At 40.5% G+C, this 23,724-nt stretch overlaps 1 protein-coding gene across 4 annotated transcripts in view; it reads right to left on the reverse strand.

Annotated features, from left to right (window-relative positions):
* LOC106963199 (ras/Rap GTPase-activating protein SynGAP-like) overlaps nucleotides 1-23,724 on the reverse strand; it is a 61,731-nt gene that overhangs the window by 6,225 nt on the left and 31,782 nt on the right. For 3 of the 4 annotated variants that reach the window (XM_015057982.1, XM_015057981.1, XM_015057979.1), the window contains 14 exons: nucleotides 20,756-20,909; nucleotides 19,621-19,719; nucleotides 19,265-19,516; nucleotides 18,810-19,145; nucleotides 18,347-18,491; nucleotides 17,180-17,324; nucleotides 15,714-15,950; nucleotides 12,855-13,056; nucleotides 11,855-12,045; nucleotides 10,288-10,495; nucleotides 7,591-8,184; nucleotides 3,552-4,085; nucleotides 3,284-3,430; nucleotides 2,447-2,658 (listed from right to left, as the gene is read on the reverse strand). In XM_015057982.1, coding sequence (XP_014913468.1) covers nucleotides 2,447-2,658; nucleotides 3,284-3,430; nucleotides 3,552-4,085; nucleotides 7,591-8,184; nucleotides 10,288-10,495; nucleotides 11,855-12,045; nucleotides 12,855-13,056; nucleotides 15,714-15,950; nucleotides 17,180-17,324; nucleotides 18,347-18,491; nucleotides 18,810-19,145; nucleotides 19,265-19,516; nucleotides 19,621-19,719; nucleotides 20,756-20,909 — 3,456 coding nt within the window. The remainder of the gene's footprint in view (nucleotides 1-2,446; nucleotides 2,659-3,283; nucleotides 3,431-3,551; nucleotides 4,086-7,590; nucleotides 8,185-10,287; nucleotides 10,496-11,854; nucleotides 12,046-12,854; nucleotides 13,057-15,713; nucleotides 15,951-17,179; nucleotides 17,325-18,346; nucleotides 18,492-18,809; nucleotides 19,146-19,264; nucleotides 19,517-19,620; nucleotides 19,720-20,755; nucleotides 20,910-23,724) is intronic. The other variant, XM_015057980.1, reaches the window with a different exon arrangement.

Here is a 23,724-nt window from a genome sequence, read left to right on the forward strand (position 1 = left end):
AAGGTCAAATAAGACCAAAATTGCATGAGAAACATTGCAAGCCACACAAAGAACATCAAAATGAAACACAGCAGAGCAGGGAGACTGGTCAGAGTTGATGGAAAGGTGGATGGAGCTACAGATTGAAACCTGGAAGAAAACCTGACTTGAGACCAGGATGGAGTTCACAACACTAAACATTCAACCAGAGCTACAATGAATTAGTTTCAACCGAACTGTATTCACGTGCTAAAATGGTCCAGTCAAAGTTTAGATCAAAATCCAGCATAGAGCCTGTTTGACTATTTGTGCATTAAATCCCAACAAGAAATAATGTTTGTGTTTGTAACACAACAAACTTAAAAAAAATAAAAATAAAAAAAAAAAGTTCTAGGGATCTCAGTGCAGATGCTGTAAGCTACATTTTCACCCAACCCGCCCTGGAGATGATAGATGTCAGCTTATCCCAGCTGGAACCTTGATTCAGCACACAAGTTTTTACAGGTTCATGCATCTCTCCTTAATCCATCCCAGGGACGAACCTCTACTCCAGACTCCCTAAAGTCTGCAACCCCTCATTTGCAGACCCAAAGAAAAAACTGAAATGACAGCAAATAAACACATCCATCCCATAAAGTGCCTTCAGAGTCCTTTTTTTTCTCTCCATCTAATCAGAGCCAGCCTCCCTCCCACATTTCATCCTCAGTTTTTGAAGAGGACAAACAGATTCAGTGAAGAAGCCATATCCGAAGCTCGTCAAGCTTTGGGAGTTTTGTTGCTGTAAATGCTTTTCAATGACTGTAGCTCAACATTTGGCAACATAATCTGAAACATTCTTGTTGGTAAGCTGGCTGATAGCCCTCGGCCTCTGGGTAAATAGGTTCTTAATGTTCCTCTATCAGCCTGCTCAGCTCTCCACAACAAATTAGCTGAGCCCCTCAATATGTTTCCTCTATAACTGCAGTTCAGTCCAACCAGGAGACGAAATTATTCTTACAAACATGACGTTAAATGTTGCACTTTTCACTTATATGTACTGAACACATAGGAACTTACCTCTAATTTAATTATAAACTAAATATCCTTCTTCTAGCTACAATGCCATGAAAAAACATTGTTACAAATAACAAATAATTGTTTCTGATTGTTGAATCAGAAACAATTATTTGCGATTGTGACAAAAAGGCAAAAAAACAAAAGAAATTTGTAAGTTCCAAATATTATTCATTGCACAGTTTTAAAAAAAGCTACATTAATAACCTGTGTCTCGGTAAGTATTATTTTAGTAGCTATGCTAATGGTATTTGAACATACACAGCCATATTCAAGAAATTATGATATGCGTTCAGATTGCAAGATTAAAAGAGCTTTTTGAAAAAATACATTCATCCATTATGTCTTTAGTAAAATATATATTTTTCTATGTCTGGCATGACATCCTAATATTAAATGTAATGTTTTCATTAGCAGTAAGCTGGAATTCGTTACATTTAACAGAATTAAAGGCTTGAATACACCAGTCTGTGTGTAATTATGTGTTTCATATGAATTTAGTTACTGAAATAAATATACTTTTCAGGAATATTCTAATCATACATGACAACTAGTAATTCTGAAGAGGGAGATAACGCCTGCAGGTTCGCCAAACCAGAGCTATCCTGCGTTTCTTCGTCTCTGCTGACCTCTCCTGGACCGAACACAGAACAGCGGCCTTTAATAGAACCTGCCTCCCATTTCCACACAGATTTCTAATAAAAACAAGCTGAATACAATGGCTCATGGCGCTCCACTGCCTCTGCAATGAGAGAGCAGTGATGGCCTTCAGCTGCAGTGAAGTAGAAAGCAGGAGGCTTCAGACGATCACAAGTCGGCCTTCTCTTCTCCTCTGCCTCTCAACAGGGTACACTTACACGGCTTCCCCTCTCCTACTGGCAGCCACTACAGGTTCAATAAAGTCACTATAGCCACACTGATAGTGCTTCTTCCACAAAGTCTCTCTCTCTCTCGCACACACACCTACATTACCGAGCCGTCAGACATGAATACAGCGACATCTGCAATCTTTTTCTTTCAGTTTCTTTAAGAAAAGACTCTAATATCCTGCTATCAGCTCATATTTGTATAATTATGCGGGTTTTTTGTGTTCTCATGCTCTTAAGTTATGTTTCCCTCAATTCTATGTAAACAGAACATTTCAATTTTATAGGTGCAGAGTTTAATTAACAAAGAAGGTTTTGTGTTTTATCTTCTTGCGCGATTATGAGCGGCATTAAACAGGATTATGTTTCTGCAGGATTAAAAAGAAATCTCATGTTTAACACTCCTCATAGCAGTTAGAGATGGATATTTTGTGGATCTTGGCCGGGCCAAGCAATGTGCAACACTCACCTGAACAAATGCACGTTTGTTTTGTGAAGCAACAGAAGAAACCAGGCAGTACTGCCTGCTCAACCTGAAAACTAATCACCTGCTGATGATGCCTTTGATTTGAGAGTCTTTCTCCAGCTGCTGCTGCTTCAGGCGCCGCTCGCTGTCTTCGAGGCGGTTCTGGTACTGCTGCAGGATCTTGCTGGTCTGCTGCTCCTGGCTCAGAAGCCTCTGCTCGTACTCTTCCAGTTTGCGATGCGACATCTTCAGCCGCTCCTTCAGAGAGTGAATTTCCTCTTCGTATTCCCTCACCTGAAAGGAGAAGCGGATGTCACAAATATGATTTCACCAAAACACGTTGCGCTGGAAAAGCATTCATGCTTCTGGAAATGGAAGTGTTTAGGTACGAAAAAGTACAGTGTGCTGCTATCTTACAGAAGAACTTAAAGAATTAGAACAAATGTACCCATAAAGCATTTTGCTGCCATCACCATGTTTCACTGTGAGGATGATGATGGTTTGCAAGTTTGGCATATTGTTTTATAATCTAGCCTCCTTTTAACTGTCTCTACAACTTTTTTTTATTTTTTATGAGACACTGAAATAATGAGATCCTAAAAAGAAAATACCACACTTTTCAAATTTGTATGTTTGAAGACATTTCAAAATATGTGCTAGACTCCTCTCACTTCTAAATTATGTGCTACTCTGTATTGACCGGTCACTTAAAATCCCGAGTTTAAATATTTTTGCAGCGGTCTCTGCATGAAGCTAACACCTACCTGACTAAAACCCCATAAGGCTGCTCTTTTGTCTCTAATTTCTAAAATAAAGGTAATTCGAAACACAATTACTCGCATTATTACTTGTCTGAAAAAACAGTTATTTAATCACGAGCAACGATAAAATATTCTGACAGGGGAAAAAAGCAGCTGACCCTTTCTAGTCGTGACTCATCCATGCTCTTGGAGTACTCTTTCAGCTGGCCCTCGCGGTCCGGCCGCAGGCTCTCAATGTCGGCAGAGAGGTGTGGCATGTTGGACACCCATGCGACTGTCCGCTCGTTCATTCCCTGGCTGTTACCCTGAAACACCAATCAAGACAAAATATATACATATTTCAAATCCTGTTTTACCCATTAAGTAGTTTCAGCTCAAAGACTTTTTATTGTTTTTGTTTTTTGTTCAGGGACTTGCAGCGTTCACCTGTTTGTTTGCAACCGGTTTCAGCAGATGCTGCTGCGGCGGCTGCAGCTGTGACTGCTGAGACTTCTTGGTGCTTTTTGTGGGCGTGTCTGTGGAGTCCTCTGCAGCTGCTGCTGGAGAGTGGTTTTCTTTAGCGGAGCTCGTCTGGAAGGGAAGCCCCGGAGCCGGACTGTCAGTGACCGACAGCTGCCCGTCCTGCTGCTGCTGCTGCTGCTGCTGCTGCTGCTGCTGCTGCTGCTGCTGCTGCTGCTGCTGCTGCGTCGCTTGCTTCGATGGGCGGGACTTTGGCTGACTGCCGCTGAAGCTCGCGTCCGAGGAGTTGAGGAGGAGGTTCCTGCTCTGCGGACGAACCTTTGGAGGCGTGGCAGTGGCAGGCATGTTGATGGAGCGCTGGGACTTGAGGTGCTGAGCAGCGATGGATGACTGGCGGGACGGATGAACTGTCGTCGGAGGTGTGGCCAAGGAAGCAGGCGTGCCTGTGCCGGTGCCTGTCTGAGATGTGACTCCCATCAGGTGATGCTGCTGCAGAGACTCCTGAGAGGGAACAAGGATGCAAAAAAAAAAAACAGTATGAGTCACAACACAGAAAAAAATGTCTATTTTGAGAGGAGTGTTCATTTTTGTTGCGGTGGCACTGAACTCCTACATAAAGCCATGACAAAAAAAATTAAAGTAGGATAACCTACAACAGCCTGAGTATTTTCTAATGCATCAATTGAAAAAAAAATAAAAATAATAACCTTGATATTCTCTGTAAAAATGTCATTTTAAAAAGATACATTTTCTGGTAAGTAATAAATTAAGCCACCTCGATTTTTATTTACGTTTAAAATGACTGTAACCAAACATAGGTCTCCGAGTTTGGAAGGTTTCCCTTGCTAAATCTCAGACATTACGTTTGGTGTACTCTTTACAATTGAAATGCGAGTGAGCTCCACGGTGGGATCTAACGAAGAGCTGAATATTGAAAAAGAAGAATCTAGCAGCTGATTATTCATTTAAAGAAGTATCAAAACCATTTGAATCGGAGGAAATCTGAAACGACCCTAACTGCAGTTGTTGCTCCAAGCAAGTTCACCCCAACAGCAGACCACAAGATGCTAAAAGATGTCTCCAATAAGAGGTTACTGTTGATGCGAAAGTTTATCTCTGTACGAAGAGAAAACTTTGCTCACTAAAAGAATATTAGGGCCAAAGTTTCCAATTTTTTCAAAATTAATCTTTAATGTGAGGGATGGAGCAGTTTTGCTCCAACACCCTAGTCAGTTCACCCTTTCTGTGTATCTTGTGTAAAAGTGTAAAAGTGTTATAAATACTCCCACCAGACGGAGCAACATGATTCAAAATTCAAGTTCTTTCACCTGCTTATAAGCTGCTCACACCTTAAGGTGCCTCCGACTGAGACCCTCCATCTGTTCCACAATCACAGTTGACGACAACTGGGTCAGCAGATGCTCATGGAGACGCAACCTTTTCGGTTTTTTTTTCTTTTTTCTAATTTAAGATGACGCTACTTAAGAATGATCTCTATTTTGCTCTCGTATTTGTGTAAACTCAAAGGAATTTGCGAGTTTAGTTTTGATTAACACCCTAAATAACCCCAATCATTTGTGACGGATGGATGGATAGATTAATCATTAATTCTTAAAGCTCTTTCCTGAATGCACCATCTGTATAAATAAGCAGGTGGCTTGTGATGTTTGTTCCATTAAAGCCCACACAGCGGGGCAGAAATAGCTCAAGACGACACGACGGCATCATTAAACACCGTAATTTTACATCCACGCCTCATAGTAAACTTATCAGCCTGACGGATCAACGGCCCGAGTGCACACCAGCCGATCCTCAGCCGCACAGTTCGTTTAAACAGAAAACACACATGAAGCAGTCTAATTAAAGCCGAAATGTTTTCAGATTGAAACTTCTCCGTCTTTGCTCTTTAGCTGCACCACATCTGCAGGACACGCATGGCTAAGAAAGATAATGATAATGCAGCATCAGCAGCTCTGACGCTGTCATCTGCCTGGTTGGCCAACGGCTAATAACCAGAACTGTTAAAACAAGGACGCGCAGTGCAGCGGCTGTGAAGCACTCTCACAGAGTCCAGATGAAGCGGGCATGGGGCTTACATCTGGATTCGGTCTTTAGCACGACGACAGCCTCTTACTTTACAGTAAGATTTGCTTATTACGCTGCTCAACCAAAGGTCCTTGATCAAACTCGTCATGTGGTTGCTGCAGATTTCAGTCACTCAAATTTAAGCCGACTTATTCTATAATTAATAAATGCCAAATTATGTAATAGAAAACCACAAAATACTTACATCTCTATAAGCATATTACAATGATTTCAGAAGAGAAGATGCCACACTGATCCATTTAAGCAGAGTTTTTTTTTTTTTTTTTTTTTTTTAGATAGGGGAAATTTTGGGGAAAAAAATTGGGTTAATTAAAACTGAATAAAACAACATGCAAAAAGATCTACTCTATTAACAATCCCAAAGCATTTAGTGGAGACATAAGATCAAGTGAAACTGCTTCAAACAGTGTAAAACAAACTGTAGTGCTTCTGTGTCTTTTCATTGATTTAACTAGACCAAAAAAACTCAAATCAACAATAAAGCAAGTTCTGACCAAAAACTGTAAAACATGCATGAAAACATGTTTTGAATGGAGGCAGAACCATTGATACATTTAGCACAGTTCATCAGGCACATGGTTCTGATGTTATTCTCTGTGCACTCGTCATCTCTCGACTATTTTTTTTTTTTTGGCTCATCACAGAAATAATTTTGGGACTGTTTTGTATTAAACAGATGAGTCACATACTAGTGCATCTCAGCAGATCATAAAAAAGAAAGTTGTTTTTCAAATTTTCCATTAAAAAAAGGAAATTTCACATATTTGCTGACTCTGGAAACATTTTTTACAAAGACATCATAAGAATATTTGTATTGACAGTTTACATACACTACTGTAACATTACTATGCTTTTAGGCAGATTATAAGCCCAGATGATGATGGCTTTATAAACTTCTAATAATAATGAATTAATTTAAAACACTGACATATCTGGAAGAGAATACAAAAGTCTGATTCATCCTTGGGTAAAATTTCCAAACAAAACATCTGGAAACGTGAAGGTTTCACAAAATTCAGAAAGGAGAAAGGACCTGTGTCTCCAAGATAGTCATGTTTTGTTGCAATGTATGCATCAATCCCAAAAAAATAAAATAAAAACCTGTCAAGATGCTCGCTGAAGCCGGTACAGAATACCATTATCATTATCCACAGTGAAATAAGAGCTAAAACAACATGGGCTGAAAGGCTGCTCAGCAAGGAAGAAGTCATTATTTCTAAACACTCAAGCATGAGAATACCATCCCAGCTGGGCGGTGTGGGCAGCAGCATGTTGTTTTTGTGTTTTGCTGCTAGTGGATGGCATCATGAAGAAATAACCATATGTGAAAAATATTGGAACAACATCCCAAGACATGAGCCAGGATGGTAAAGCTTAGTCACAAACAGAAATAATCATGCCATTAAATCTGTTAAAAGTGATTTAAAAACAACAAATCCAACGTTTTGAAGAGGCCATCACAAAGCTCTGGTCTCATAGACAATTTGTGGACAGAGCTGAAAAGGTGTGTGAGCAAGGTGGCCTACAGACCAAGTCATACTAGTTTCTGTTTTTTCAAACAAACAAAAGTAAATTTCACAGTAAGTTGTGTGTCACAGTCTATGTATCACAGAGAGAACTGATCTTATCTTACAGTAATAAATTGATTTTTAAGATTTAAATCTGTAAATATTAGTTTTATTCATAAAAACTTAAAAGTTATGTTCTTATTGAACTTATTTATTAACCCCTTAATAAATAACAGTTAAATCCTCCTCGGCCTATTGAATTGAATGTAAGCATTTCAATGGTGACAGTTAAGGAGTTAACTTGTAAGAAATGATTAAAGCTGAATGCAGGCGCATATTCACAGCATCAAACCGTCGTTGTGCATGAGTGAGACCGGTGGAGAGGCTCCTACCTGCACCTGCAGAGACAGCTGGTGCCAGGCGTAGTCGTTGTTCTGATTCTGCCGGGTGAAGTCGTCGCTGTAGCTGTGCGAATGTACGATGCTGGGCTGCACCAGGCTGCTCTGCGACTGCAGGGCAGAAAGGTCCTCGCTGCGGGAGAAAGCGCTGTTGCCAAAGGCGGGCGGGTAGTCCGGGTGGCCGTTCTCAGCCTCCGGGGTGAGGAGCAACGGAGGAGGGGCGGCAGCTGGAGGAGGAGCCTGGGACTGAGCTGGGGAGTTCTGGGCAGCCAGATGGAACAGAGGATTCTGGAAAGAAAGGGGGAAATGCATCGCTGCAGCCGCCTGCTGCTGCTGCTGGGAGATGGATTCTGTTGGGGCCCCTACGTGGCCCATCTGGCTCAGCCTGAGGCCAGAGCCGGACGAACCCGGGGGCAAGTGGCCCCCCATGCGAAGCGGGGCGCCCAGGTTCCCGAAGCTGTGGCCGAGGCCAGCAATGGAGGCCTGAGAGGAGGCCAGCATGTCTCCAACGGAGTTCAGGTTTGAGATGCTGTTCATTCGGGAGTCCTGAAGGTCCATCATGGAGACACTTTTGTTTACACTGTGGACCTGAAAGCGAAACAAAATGAATGCTCACTTTTTTTTATCTGCAGCAGAGGCATTTATTTATATGACCCTGTCAGCAAAGTAAAAGATTCAAATATATATGTACATATTAGATATTTTGTGGTAGGATTGTAATAACAGTGAAGTAACAGTGAAAGTGGCAATAAGAACTATTTATTGCTTTTCACCTAAAGAAGCACAATGTGTGTCTCTAAATTGCTCACTGTAGCTGCATTTGATCCTATTTTAAAATATATTGAAAACATTTTCATGTTTTCACAAAAATATGAAAATGTTTTCATGAAAATGCTTTGTTCTCCACTGAACAAACAGTGGAGAAAAAACTTAAGTGAGCTAACTTCTTTAAAAACATCGTTACCTGGAATTTAAATAAAGTTTCTTACAAGAAATTGACTATGGTAAATGATAAGTTTCAAACTTCAACTTCAAGACCCTTGCTCATGAATTAAAATCAGAGAACTCCATGTTTTAATTTTAGTAAAATAAATTTCATTTTCTTCTGGTTAGGCTGAATACTAAACCACGTGAAATCAATCTTGGTTTCGTGTAACTGGAACCCAAACTAGGGACACAAGCATTGTGAATACATTAATATTTATTGAAACTTCACTCTTTTCCATGTTTAAAAAAAATGAATAAATAAAAACAAAAACAGTAATTCTTAATTTCAAACAAATTATAACATTTAGACGAATAATTCTTGCTTGTTGGAGCACACCTATATTATTTGTCTCCTTCAAATTGGGCCACTAAACTCAGCAAATCACTGAAAGGCTTTTTTCCCCCCATAAAACTTTATAGTCTGTAGAGAAAACTTCAATTAAAACAGAAAACAGAGCCGGTTACAACCAGTGCTGTGTTGAAACCTCTTGGGCTCCAATTTAGTTCTTCATTTGGAAAGTAAAATGCTGCCTGGCAATTTTTTCTGACATTGTTCTCTAGTTTCTAAATGAGGAGACTTTCTTGATAAATGTATTTCATTATCAAGATTTTATGTGTGGCACACCAACCACTTATAGTTGTGTTACTTGGCACCCTGGGTAAGCCACAAAACAGGAGGTCGCCCACTTTATATGCAGCAGACAGGCAGATGTGAAACAGGACGTTTTGGAGTGGTCATGGTGACCTGGACAGTAAGCAGTCATTCGTTAATTGATTGAGTCATTCACTGGCTGATTCATTGATTGCAGGAGAGCATTAATTAGGTCAGAAGCCTGGAGGTTTATGAAAGACGCTACAGGAAACACTGAGATCCAAAACCTGACTTTGACAATCTGTCGACAGGATGTTTATTAGTCATCCGCTCCAAAAATCTGATCGCCATGAAAGGATGAGTCCCATTTGCATCTTGCCAAAAGCCACACGAGGATTACAATTAATCTGTGGCCCCAGTTGCATGACATCAGAAAAGCCTTGACAATGTTGAAGGCAATGCAGCCAGATCTATAATGGAATAGTTGAAAGTGTGTTCATGCTAGAATGGTCCAGTGAAAGTCTGGAGCTAAATTCATCTGAGAATTTGTGGCACGACTGGAGAATTGAAGCCCACAGACGTACTCAGTCCAATCTGAAGGAGATCGGGCTGTTTTGCGAAGTAGAATTGGCGAAACATTTATGTTTCAATGTGCTTTCTGTTCCAGCCATTTCACACGAGACGTGGGGCAGTTAAAGGTTAAAGTTAAAAGTTGAAGGAGGTTCTACTTTGTGTTGGTCATTCACATAATATCCGGATAAAATGCACCGATGACACAATGTGTAAACGTTCAAACAGGATGAATGTTTTAGCAAGCCACGGCGCCTCAGGAGTCATGAGAAATGTGGAAACTTTTCTTTTTTCAAATGCAACCAGAGATTTTTAAACAACCAATGAGGCTAGCCAAATAAAAACACGGCAAGGATCTGGATGCAATTTAACGTATAAAAAAAAAAACATTGACTTTCAATGACTTCTCAATGTTAACTGTTTTTTTTATCTTTCATAATGTAGCATGTGCAAACGTTGGCCGTTTTTATTGAAATTTGAGTTCAAACACCATCATGCCATCAGATGAGGAAGAAAACTTGCCAGGACTTAACGCACTCTACCTTCGGATCGGGTTCTGTGATGTCTGAGCTGCTGGTGCAGTACGCAGGGCTGGATCGAGCCAGAGGTGGGCGGGTGACGTAGAACACCTCCCTGGACGAAGAGCGGAGGTCTCGCTCGGCCTGACGCCTCATGTTCAGATTGGAGGAGAGGGACTCTACAGCCGAGACTCCGGTCGTGGGCGACGGGAGGCGCGAAATGTCTATCGAGCTGCAGACAGGCAGAAGAAGAGACTACACTGTGGAAGGACGTCCCTCAGCTCTGATGGATTATGTGCAGCCTGATTTTGTTCACTTATTTTGGTATCGACGCTGAAGAATTGCTTGGTTTTGATCCCACACACTCGTCTGTGAGGCTTCACAGTATGCATCGATGTATGTGTGATTATATAACAAGCGCGTAATAGAGTTCCCACACAATTTTTCATGCAAAATATTTGCAGACCTTCAAACCCCCACTGTCTAAAGTTCTCAGTACTTGATATTTGTTTCACTATGAGTGAATGGCAGATATTTCTACAGACCGAGAAAGGTTTTCAGAACCTGGAAAAATAGCAGAAAAAAAGGAAGGAAAGAAAGAAGAGCGCAAGGAATAAAGGAAAGAACAGATAATCAGAAGGAAGAGAAGTAGGTCACAAGAAAGCAGTGAAGGAAGGAAAGACAAAAAGGCATGAAAAGAAGGATAGATGAAACAGAAGAAAGAGAGTCAGGGCAATAAAAAGGAGGGAAGCAAAACAGGAAGAAGTACACAAAGAAGTGTAGAAGGAAAGGAAGACAGACGAAGGAGAGGAGAAAAACACTAAACAGGAAAAAATGATAGGTATGACTGGAAAAAAACAAAAGAAATCAGCTGGAAAAAAAGAAAGAACTGAACAAGAAGGAAGAGAGAAAGAAATGAGGGAGAAAAGATGAGGGGAAAAAAGAAAAATAAGGGATGACAGGACACAAGTAAGGAATTGAAGAAAAGACACAAGAGCAGAGGGAGCAAACAAAGTGAGACGGTGTCACTCTTGCGTAACCCGTCACTTTTCCACCTGCACCTGTTTTGCATCACTACAGTTCTGTGTAATCCTTTCATGCTGACCCTCTAAATGATCTCCTTTGTTATTATTAAAACCCAGTCCAACACAGAAACTGTCTCCTGACAAGCCTGGAGAACTAAAGAATCAAAAACAAGGTGAGAAAAGACTCTGGGAAAACAGATGGTGCTGGCAATTAGGGAACGACGATCCGCTCTGAAAGCCAGTTGAGGTGCATTAGCATTAGCATTACGGGCTTTTAGAAATACACCAGGGTTGTTATGAGCTGCTGAACTCTCACTTCCTGTGTACACTTGGCCTTTTTATGAGTCCCTGTTAATAACACCCTTGTGGAGCTGTAAATCCTCTCTTTATGCAGCCTAGGTGCACATTTGCAATCACAGCCATGCACCGGGTCTTTATAGAGCCACAGCGGGGACCGAACCTGCTGGCGCTTTGTTCTATTCGGGGACATGCAAATGCAAGTTTCGTGCCCAGAAGTAATGACAACAGAAAATGTGGAAAAACAACAGGGGGCCATGAGAAGATACCTGTTTAAATCACGCATCATAAGGCTTTGGAAATCAGAGGACATAAGGCGATTGAAGGATGGGCGGGAGAAGAGTCTGTCCTTCGGTCTCTCCGGTTGGTGGTTTGTGGGCATGTGGAGCTGCGGATTCCTCAGGGCAACGCTGATGTCGTTCAGCAGCCGCGGCAGGGGTCCGAGTTTGAGGATTGCATCCTGCAGGGAGATTATTATTATTATTTTTTTTTTTAAGTAAAAAACAAGAAAATACACTCCTTAACCTTTTGTTGGAGCCGCAAATATGAACAAGCAAAACCAGAAAAGAATAAGTTAATATGATGCCGTTATCAGTTTGAGAAACAGGTCTAAGAAGATAGATACCGTATTTTTCAGACTATAAGCCGCTACTTTTTTCCTACACTTTAAACCATGAGGCTCACAGCCTGGTGCGGCTTTCTGTGAATTTTTCTTCAACCACCAGGGGGCTCTTTAGCAGGAAGTGAATTATTGGAAGTCAAAATTGGAAATCAAAGAAGAAAGTGCTAATTTTCATTTAGAACAAGCACATGCTAGCAACAGAGACAATGGAGAAATTTCTTCAAACTCATAAGATGCAGCTTTTAAGTTGAGGGGTGTCGATCTGGCAGTATAGAAGGGAAATAGAGCCGCTGCACGTAAACTCAGCATGAACTTAATAAATTCGATAGATTTATTTTCTTATGGAAAACCGAGAACGGTGGAGATACTAGCTGCTTATAGTCAGTGCGGTTTATATATGTACTTTTTTTTCCCCCAAAAAAGATTTGTAGTTGCGGCTTACATTATGGTGTGCTCTATTGTCCGGAAAATACGGTAGTTTTATTTGCTCAATACGATAAACAAGAATCCAAATCCTTCATTCAGTGAGCTTTTACGTTTTGTGCCATTTTATTTCACTAATATCTTTCTGTTCAAAACAAAAACAAACATGGAACAACGGTGAGCCTTCACAGGTGTGGCCGGACTAGTAATAAAATTTGACCCACCTTACTGAGCTGCCCCATGACTTCCCACAGCAAGCTGTGCAGCATGGACAGCTCCCTACCGAGGTCGATGTAGCCCTCAAAGCCTCCGGCGTTTCCTCCAGTGTCCATGTTGGAAATCTCATAGAGGAACTGCTGCATGGAGCCCCACTCCATCTCCAGGAACTCGTTCATGAAATACATGTATTCCTCCTTGGGTCCAAATCTGAAAAGGCGGCGATTAGAAGAGCAGTGAAGAAATAAAAAGGATATCATATTGCATGTACTAGTACTTTTTCATCAACATTAAGAAAATATTTACTTTAAACAAGCCACTATATATAAGATGAAAAGTTACTTGTAAGTTAGTTTTGTCTTATTTCAAGTGTCCCAAGATATTTGCACTAGAAATTAAACAGAAATACATAGTAAGATTTTGTGTTTTTGCTGGATGGATGGGATGTTTGAGAGTCTTTATTTCTGTTAATTGTGATGATTTTCTACTAACATGACATTTAAGATTAGAATATTACATCAGACTAATAAAAAAAGACATTTTTAAAAACAAAAATGTTTGGTCTGTTTAATACCTGCCTAAAGGTTGATATTGTCAAACACAAATTTTAATCTTTTACTTAACTTTTTTTGGGGAAAAAATACTTTTAGGAGTATTTTTACTGCCCCATAATTTTTACTTTTACTTGAGTAATATCACGACAAAGTATCGCTGCTCTTGAGCAACATTTTCGGCTGCTCTGGTGACACATCAGAATGAACCTCGCTATTTGTGAATAAATAATCCTAATTTAATTAGATACACGTCTCAGAGAATTCAAATCTCTAGCATGTAATTGGATTAAGAGCTGCCACCATCCTGTGTTTAGGAAGAGACCAAAAACATTTGTGAAGTCCAAAGTCTAGAGTAGCGATCCAGCAGGTTACTTTGAATCTCCTGCAGTTGCGCTGGAAGCAACCAAGCATTTCTGACCTGGTGCTTTTGTTCTCGTTTCTTCGTCTTTTCTGTCCTCTCACCTCCCAGGTGGTCAAGGCGGACAGAGGGCTATTTCTGATTCTGCTGGAGTGAGTTTCTCCTTCCTACCCCCCACTCCGCCTCGCTGCGCGCCCTCAGGATGAGATATTAAATCGAAGGGATGATTCACACAATCCCTCCACTTTCAAACTGCCGTTTCGTAATTATACTGAATAAATACATTAAATGAGGCTGTTCCTAACTGAACCGGATCACAAATGAGTTTGATGAGACCGTGTTCAGCTGGATCTCACTCAGGTTTATTTATTTTACTTAAAGCACTTTATCTACAGATTAATTTGTTTTAAATTAGAAAAAAAAAAATCCATTAAACTAAACTGAGCAGAATTCAACTGAATGCTGGATTTGACTCCATAGGAACAAACATATTCACATCTAAATACTGCATTATATATAGTACTGCAGAGTACTGCAGTACCAATGACATTGCAGTAGCTGTATGTCAGAAATGCTTGGACATAAAGGTGTTTTTTTAAGGACCTTTAAAACAAATGTAGGATGTGTTTTTACTTTCTTTAGTATAAAACAAAGATAACTAGAGGAAAATGGAAAGGACGAGGGTTTCATGTATTTGGGGGTAAAAATTGGTCCAAACCAACCAGGCCACAATTGAAAAACTAGCGTTGTTAAATTTAAAAACTGTAACCTAATAAGTCCCTGCTCTGCAGAACACAAATCAATTAAATAGAACCTGTCTGGCAACATGAAGTAGGCAAGAATATCTAAAAATATAAATAAAGAAAAAGTAAAAGAAGAGAGCAAGTCATAATCAGATTTAAAGAAAATGCAAAACCAGATCAGAAAACAAGTTACTGGCATCTATCTGTCTGGAAAAGTTCACAAAGCCATTTTTAAGGCTTTGGGACTCAAGTAAACCACAAGGAGAGCCATTTTCCGCAAATAGAGGAAAAGTGAAACATTTCCCACAAACAAGTGAAATCTTTTTGAAGTTATGTATCCAGTTATATAAGGGCCTAAATATAACAGTTCAGAAGGATAACATCACAGTAACAGTCAAACACGGTAGTGGTAGTGTGATAATCTGATCTTGCTTTGCTGCTTCCTAACCTGGACGTCTTTTGATTATTATTGGAATCATGAAATCTTGTGTGAGACAGTGAATCCTGAAGGACATGCACAAAGATTCACAGTACACCCAACACTCTGCATCTGAAGGGCTCAAAAACCCTCAAATGTGGCTGAATCAAAATGAAATCCTCTGAAAGGTTGGCGAAATTTCCTCCACAGTGATGTAAAACACTGCTACCAGTTATAATAAACACTTGATGCAGCTAATCAGGTTTACAATACAATAACTTTATTGGCTTGGTTTGGATCGTTTTTCTCTCTGACTAAATAAACTCATCATCATAAAACATTTAAGACTGACAAAAAAAGAAGCAGCAAAAACTGAAGAAATCAGGGCAAAATCTTCTTTGCTATATTGTACCCTTAAAATCAAATTTTGACAATAAGGTAAGTGTGAGTTTCAAAGTTCTTCAACTCGAGTCGGATAAGTCCTTCTGGTGACGTGCAACTAAATTTTTTGAAGCTTTACCCGGCGCTTCTGTAAGCCAGAGGTTTAAATAAACACGTCAGTGTTCTCGTTTTAATCGGAGTGTCAGTAAAGAGAGCAAACTGAAAGAAATGTGTCACTGCATAGAGGCTCTGAGCTCACTGCTGTGTGAGTAACAGCTTAAACCCTCGCAGGCAAAACTGCAATCCTCTAATTCGGTGAGGTTAGGCCATCCCGGCTGACACGGAGCGCCGAGCGTCTGCAGGTCTAAAAATGAACCGCGTCGAATCAGCGCGGCAAAGTCGAGGAGACTCACTTGGTGAAGATGGCCAGGTTCTGCATCACCTTGGCGATGAGCGTGAGCGTGCGGGACGTGCGCTCGGCCGGGTACTCCTGCATCAGGTTGAACAGGGACGGGGACATGATGGCGGGGCACATGAAGCGGAGGAACAGGGAGGAGCTGATGAGGCTGTCGGCGAGATCCTCTCGCCCTCGCTCGGCGCATCTGGCTCTCCAAGAGGCGAAAACCTCCTTCAGCTCCCGGGGAAAGATGCTGAAAACAAGAACATTGTTCTTATTACAGCAGCTGTCAGGGAGAACAGCGAGGTGGAAACGCCGGGAGACTGAAAGTTATAGAAAGTTACCCAACCATATTGCTCTCTTCAACGAGGAAATGTTTCTATTTAATACTTTTTTCTTTTTCTTTTTTGTTTTTACAGTGAAGTCTTGCGCTGTTGTTGTTTTTCATACCTCTCTGTTACACAGATGAACGATTTCACTTGAAATCAGACGTCTTAACCTTTTCTTGAAACAACACGCAACATCAAAACAGCATCCAATGTTACCCCAACTAAAGTAAAAGCAATTAAAAAGCCATTCATCTGCGCACATATATTCAGAGAAAATAGCTGTAATTTCACAATTTATCAAAATTTTATGTTACTGAAACCATTGTTTAATGTACACTTGATATTTCAGGTTGATCAAAGTGAACTTTTAGCCATTAATCTATCACTTTCTGTATCCTTGACCTGTGAAAATGAGGTGGAGCACAGGTCCATTCCTCTTGACTAAAGTGCAGTGAAAAAAGTATTTTCTCCCCAACAGATTTCCCCTTATTCAATCAAGAATTAACTGTGATTAACCGCAATTTCTTAGTTCAGTTTTACTAGTCGCATCCAGCTCTGATTACTGCCGGCGTGGAGGAAAAAAATAAAAACCAAACAAAATCACTTAAGCAGAAGCTGTCTGACAACATGAACCAGAGTAAAAACCTAAAAGAACATTTCCTCAGTTACGTTTCCTGGAGCTCCACTCATACGTCTATCAAGTAAAGTCAGGTGCGTGATCTTTCTAAGAAGTGGTTACAGGAAAATAGCTACTTAGTTATAATGTAAGTTTGCAACGCTGCAATGTGACAGTAGGGACACTTTTGCAGCGTTAGAGAACTGCAGAGTAGAGAGACATCTTGGGGTCACCAGGGTTCTTGTACAACAGACATCAGATGCCATATACATGTCAACCAGAGGTTTGAGCTGCAAGCCAGGAACAACATCCGAAACATAAACATGTGGAGTTAGCAGCAGCATATTAGGATATAATTGGTGTTTTAAAAAAAATATCTAAGACTTCTTTTGACAAAAGATGAATTGAGTTTGAGGCTCTTTGCAGATTTACAGGGGTTGAATTGTTGAGAGTGCAGCACGTGGTCACAGAGTCTTCAAATGCAAAACATATAATCCTAAATTTATCCTCAGCAATGAATCTGGAATAAGAACTGACCAGAGGGAGTTGATGATCTTGCAGAGTAAAAGCTCGCAGCACATCCGGAGGTTGGCTTGGTGGTCAGCGAGGACTGATGGTGGGACACGCATTGGGTCCACCTCACAGTTCTCCTCAGACTCATATAAGGCTCGAATGAAATCACCTGGAAAGTGGACAACAGAGATCTGGGACTTAGAGGACATTCCTAAGCCAAAGGTATGCAGAGAGGCTCAAAAATGCCTGGAATGCCTGATTGTGCCTAAAGAGTTAGGGCCATAAGTTGGAGAATGACAAAAATGGCAACGTATGGCTGAAATCTATGTATGGGTGATGGGCTTGATTGAAATAAGTCCTTCTTTTATTCAAATTACTTTGTCTCCAAGTCTTCTCACATCGGCATTCTTTAAAGGCGACATGAACCCCACTGTTTACACTTCTAGGGCAAAACGCTTTGGTTTTTAAAGGACGTTTTGACACAATTTGAATTTATGTAAAAGATCACCCGTGAAGTACTGTAAAAACAGCCCACTGCATTTCTCCTACATGTCAGATTTCATCTTCATAAATCTTTCCTTAACAACCAGGGGGTTCCAGGCCTGTCCAGCTTGCATGGAAAAATGCCATCTACTCCAGCCAAAAATCATCAGTAATCCTCTTTCTTCCTCTTCTCACCTTTTACTGACAGATATACTGAGGATGTACAGGGACAGGTATTCTAGAATTTATATATATAATATTACTAAGGCTAACTCAGTTGGGAACAGTAAAACGTAGCAGTGCTGTTACTTTCACATGGAAGAACTGAAAACAGTTGATTACTTAGGACAAACTGTGCACCACTGCTAATACTTTTCAAGCAACATTAAAAGATTTTGACGTGTCCCAGTAGAAAGTCATAAAACATTGTCTTTTGCTTACTTTGGACTGCTAACTGCTATTAGCAACACAACCTGGAAAGAGTTTTTTTTTTTTTTTTTCATTCATTTAATCTGTAAAACACAAATGTTTACAAAGACTACCATACAGTGCTGTTTGTGTTTCTGCTCAAATGAAATGCAAACCGTCAGAGACAAAGTAGCACCTGCAACTCTTACAACATCTGACATACATATATGTAAGTGACCATCTCATTTTCGGACATTTTCAATTAGATATTTCTAACAACAGAGCTACTGACGGTCTTACCTATTGCTTCCTTGAGGTATCTGTGACCTATTAGTTTGAGGTACTCTTCCACGGCCTTTGTAGCGAGTGTGTTTTCCCGAAAGATCAAATGTTCACGGTCCATGAATCGATCCACCTCGCACATCGCCATGTCTGAAAGAAACTCCTACGAGGAGACACAACGTGAAGTTCAGTAAAACAGAAAGGTTGCAAGTACGGGAAGTTTATAGTATCATTAATCTACAAGGTGATTTAGTTACAGCTGTCAGGAAAATACATTAAAAAGAAGGGGGGGGGGGGGGGTTATGAGTAATATTAAAACATAACTAATGCATTTAAAAATGCTAATAAATGACTAAGACATTTATTGCAGAACTTAAAGAAAAGCTCCAGGAGTAAATTTGTCGATTTGATAATAGACCGTCTTTTGAACAATATTTGCCAAAAACAGCCCAGATATTTGGTTGGTTGATACTTCGATTACCTTTGTTTTCCCTGTGCTCTGAAGAATGTGCACCAGAGCAAACGCCACCTCCTCTTTACTCTTCACGCTCAGCAGCGGCTCCAGCACCGCGCACAGTGTTCGGTAGTTGTTGGTGATGTACTCGGCAAACTCCTTGTACAGCTCCATCGGGAGGATATTCATCGTCTGGTAGCGCGACTTGACACGCAGCGAAGCATTGATCACTTTGGCACTTCCGACGCCGCCACTTTTGGCTAAAACACTGGACTGTATCACCGGGTACCACTGCTCAACAAACTGCCGGCCCGTGATGCTGGATATCGGGATGCTGACAAGGCCGATGTATGTGCTTTTCTCCTAATTTGCAAACGAGATGGATTTTAACCCTCGTATGCTTTTGTATTTATTTATTTATTTATGTTTTTTTTAGATCAGACATATAAAATAAACAAAAAGTATCGAAACGCAGCGCTTACCTTGCGTCTCTTTTTGTCTGTCTCTTTGTAGAGGTGCAAACGAAGGCTACGAATGGTTGGCAAATTGTTAAACTCAAAATGTTCCCCCCAGAAGACCGTGTCGGTGCGGGGTTTGCTGGTGGTGCGCGCGTACAGCATGTCGTCCAGACAGAGCTCGCAGTAGTAGCGTTTCTTAGCTGGAAGATCTCGAGCCTCAATTATCCACAACTTGAGCACATTCTCCACCCGCCTGCTGTTGTCCTGAAAAGAGTGCTATAACTGCGTTAAACAACCCAGGAGGCTTAAGTGTTAAACTTAGCTGGACACGCACGAAAAATAAAAAAATAAAAAATAAAAAAAAAATCCACTGAGAATACCTTGTTTGGTTTGACCGCTCGTTGCAGATTCTCAATCCATTTGTCTCTTTCAGAAGCAGATCGGCAGGCAAAACATTTTGTCCCTGAATTGGTGGTTACCTGAAGACAAAACATTTTTTTTTTTATCACACAGATTTCTTTGCAACTGATCTGTGTTTTTCCAAGTCGTAAGATTTAGGGGTAAAGACGCAGATTACAATTAAATTAAAATACTCCTCGGAGGACAGGCTTATTAGTTTTCACTTGAGTTTTTCCACTCTCGTTCTTTTCTTTTTGTCCTCCCCTGATTATAAAAAGTGTAAACCAAGGTTTGCCTCCTAAGAGGCTTAAGTGAAATCTGTATGTCTCTTGAGTTCTGCTGAACTAAAAATAGCGTGAAAAGCCACTTCTACCGCAGGGACGAGCGCAAATGTGGTAAGAGCACTTAGACGGGAAAGAGCTAATCTAGACTAATCTAACATGAACAGAAATTCTCTAAGACAAATTTTTTAGATTAATGAAGCCTATTGCCTGTTCAATACTGATCACTATGTCAACAAAATACTGCCATAATGAACTGAACTTTACTGCATTGTGCTGCATCTAGGATGCACGGTTGCATCGGCGCCGTTGCCTTGCAGTGAGAAGTTGCTGGGGTTGAATTCCTGTTAATGGCATTTTGAAACTGTTGCTTCTCTGGCTTCCATAAATATGCACGTTAGATTAATTAACCACTTTAATTAGCCCAGAGGGGATCTGTATTACCCTGTGATGGATTGTCAACCTGCAAATAACCCCAAAACGTCATGCATTTAGTAGGCGTAGGGGATGAATTACGCATGATTTGAATATGTTTATTTCATAAAGTGTTTTTTCGAAGATGACATACGACACAAACACCCGCCCCCTCCAAACCTGCAGGTTTGAGCCTTAATCGTTAAATATCTCTGCTCAACAAAACCTGGAACTCCGATAATCTGTTTCATTATATTAGCTCTAATTAACTAATGAACTATATTTATCAAAAGCTCCAGAGAGAAATTAAGAGGCTTCTGCAGTCGTAGCTCAAATGTTACATAATTTCAGCTGGAGAAAAAAAAAAAGTGACAGGCAGGCAAAAACACAGAAAAGGAAAAGGTTAGAGAGATTAACGCACCTCAAAGCAGTACTCTTGTCCTAAAATGCTAGAGTGGACAGGCTTGATAATGGCATCTTCATCCAGAACTAGGTCTAAAGCCTCTGCAGCACTGCTGGGGGAGAGGAGGGACTCATGGGAGTGGGATTCTTTGAAGCTTTGCATCAAGCGAGTCCTGGTGAGAAGCAGGAGACATCGACTTGTACTCAGAATTCATATGGATGTTTTCACAACGTGAGTCAAGGCAGAGAAAAATCATCGAGTGTCGGTGTGGGTTTCAGAAAATTTCACAGAACCTGCCGATTTATTTTACCACCAAAACACGTGCAAAAATGTATGTCTTTGAATGTTGCGCTTGCATCAGTTCATCAGGGATGACATTAAAGGAAAAATAAATTCATCAGTGCTCTGGCCGGCCTACTAAAGCTCAGGTTCCTGGGATTCATATGGATGTTACTTTACTGCCTAGTAACACCTGCAAACCCTTAAAAAATATTAACACCCTGCATGACATTCTCAACCTTTAACATATTTCATTAGGTTTTAGGATCAATTAATAAAGATTGTTTTTCTGCTATAACAATGTGTCCGTCTCGACCTCTGAACTTTAACATCTTACACACTAAAATAAACTGGCTGTGGGGAGAAAACACAGTGAAATAGGGATAAACAATCTTATCCTGCCACATACTGAAAGCTATAGTTTCTGATGTTGCACACATTGATATTAAAATGATCCTAGAGATTAAATATACTGTGCCATTTTAGAACAAGCTAATTACAAAACAGTTGTCAGCCCTAACAACAAAGTAACAAAATAAGAAATAAAGTGATGCATGGTGTGACATGAAATGTTGGAGAAAATGAACGACAAAGTTTAACTGCAATGTGTATGTGTGTGTGTGTGTGTGTGTGTGTGTGTGTGTGTGTGTGTGGTTGTTTGTCCTTGGCACGTTGTGTCAGATGTCCTTTATTCACTTGTGCTTGGTTTTAAAATTGCTCCATATCCTCAGCAGGACAATGTAGTTTTCCAGCATCATAAAAAGGCTGCAAAGCAGCAGAATCCTAACAAAGACACCTTGATTTCACACAGAATATGGCGCAACTGCAGGATGCCCTGATGGGTAAGAGGTGTCCCGAGGTAAGTCTGCACAATAACAGGCAGAATGAGTTATTGTTGTGGCTGATGCTTACTGCTAGAAAACAGCCTGCAGTGGCTGCTGCTGTGCTGATGGTTGGAAAACACACTTCTCTGATTTGCTTTCCCCCCTTTCTCTTTTAAGGGCAAATGAAAAGTTAGTATTTTAGTAGCTCTGCAAAGAAAAAAAAACAGCAATGAACTGAAAGGTTGAAGAGAGATGACATTAAAGATGGAGATATGAAGCTGATGATGACGTCACAAGCTTCTGATAGTGGCAGCATTATGTTGTGGAGCTGTTTGCTGCAGGAGGGACTGGTGCACTTCACCAAATAGATGGCATCAAGAGAAAATACCATTTTGTGGAAATACTGAAGCAACATCTCAGTGAGGGAACTGCAGCTTTCATGTAAACTGGTCTTCCAAATGAGGAATGATCCCTCTTTGTCCAGTTTGTTACACAGGGGCTTCAGGAAAATAAACTCAATGTCTGATCATCACAAAATATTGATTTTAGTTCCATAAAAAAAATCTGTGGGCAGGGCTGAAAATAAAATACTGCAGAGAGGAATGAGCCAACATCTCAGCAAACTGTTGTGAGAAAAAGGAAAGTTAAAACACCAGAACCAAGTCCAACAGTTTAAGTTAACAAATGTAAGTTTCAGATTTAAAAAACTCATTATTCTGCTCACTAGCAAATACAAATAATTTTGGTAATCCAACTAAAGCAGGGAAAAGGTTAGTCTAAATAACAAGCTGTAATGCTCTTCAGTATAACTTATAATCATTTTGTAAATCCATATTCACTTTTGGAGTTAAAAACCAACATCCAGGTAAGTTTATGTATTTTAACATGGTGTCTCTTGAATCCTCTTTATCGTGTATTTTAGGTTGAACTGGTTCTACAGTCCAACCTCACAATTCTGTAGTCTTTTCTAGCACCTTCTCTTCAAAGCAGTCAGACATTCCTGCAATCTTTTAAAGTGGACACTTTGTTATTATTTTGTTGAAGCTTGATCTAGAAATCGTCCTGGTGCACAGAAGATATGTCACAGGGTACATGCCTTGGGAAAAACTGGTCTAATCTCTGTGGTGGAAGTGGATGCACAGGGGTGAACCAAACTGAAGCACTCTGTGAGAATAAACCTTTTTGTTGAGAAAGGATGGGAGTGTTATCATCTCCGTCACTGGCTCCCGAATCATTTCAGGGTCAGGTGAATCTAACTGAAGCTAAATAAGAAGCGGCAAATTGATTTGGCAGCACACATAGATTTGAGTACAGTACCAAAAAAAAAGAAAAAAAAAAGGCTGGTCAGTTGTCGGAGATTCAATTTCATCTCACACAGACTACGATAAGGGAATGTTTTCTCCCTCATCGTGTTTTCTTATTCGAAAATGTGAAAATGTTGAAATTTAAGTTGGATTATTTTTTTTTTGTAAAAAGGCAGGAGGATTGACGGAAAAAAAAAAAAAAAAAAAAAAAAAAAAACACCTGATAAAACAGTTGATAAATATGCAGATTTAATGCCGATCGTCGCTGAATAATCATGACCGCCGCGCATAAAAAGTGCTCTGATAAAATCGACAGACTTTGGCAGCCGAGCCAGAGCAGCTGCGTCGAAAAGCTCGAGTGTGAAGTTGGATGCCGAGGGTTTACAGGAAAGTCAACTTAACGCTGCCGAGTGAATTAAGCGTGTGTGGGCAGGACTCAAAGCGAGCTGTGCAGGCAGCTGTCTGAGGCAGCGGTGAGAGGGGCGCGCCGACTTAAACCCCAACATCATTTAGCTTTCGCTCACAGGCTCCATCCCTGCTGCCCCCCCCCCCCCCCAACACCCCACACAACAAACCCACG

This window comes from Poecilia latipinna, unplaced genomic scaffold, assembly GCF_001443285.1.
Source record: "Poecilia latipinna isolate Pla-1442-1.1 unplaced genomic scaffold, P_latipinna-1.0 Scaffold1505, whole genome shotgun sequence".
Taxonomy (NCBI): Eukaryota; Metazoa; Chordata; class Actinopteri; order Cyprinodontiformes; family Poeciliidae; genus Poecilia; species Poecilia latipinna.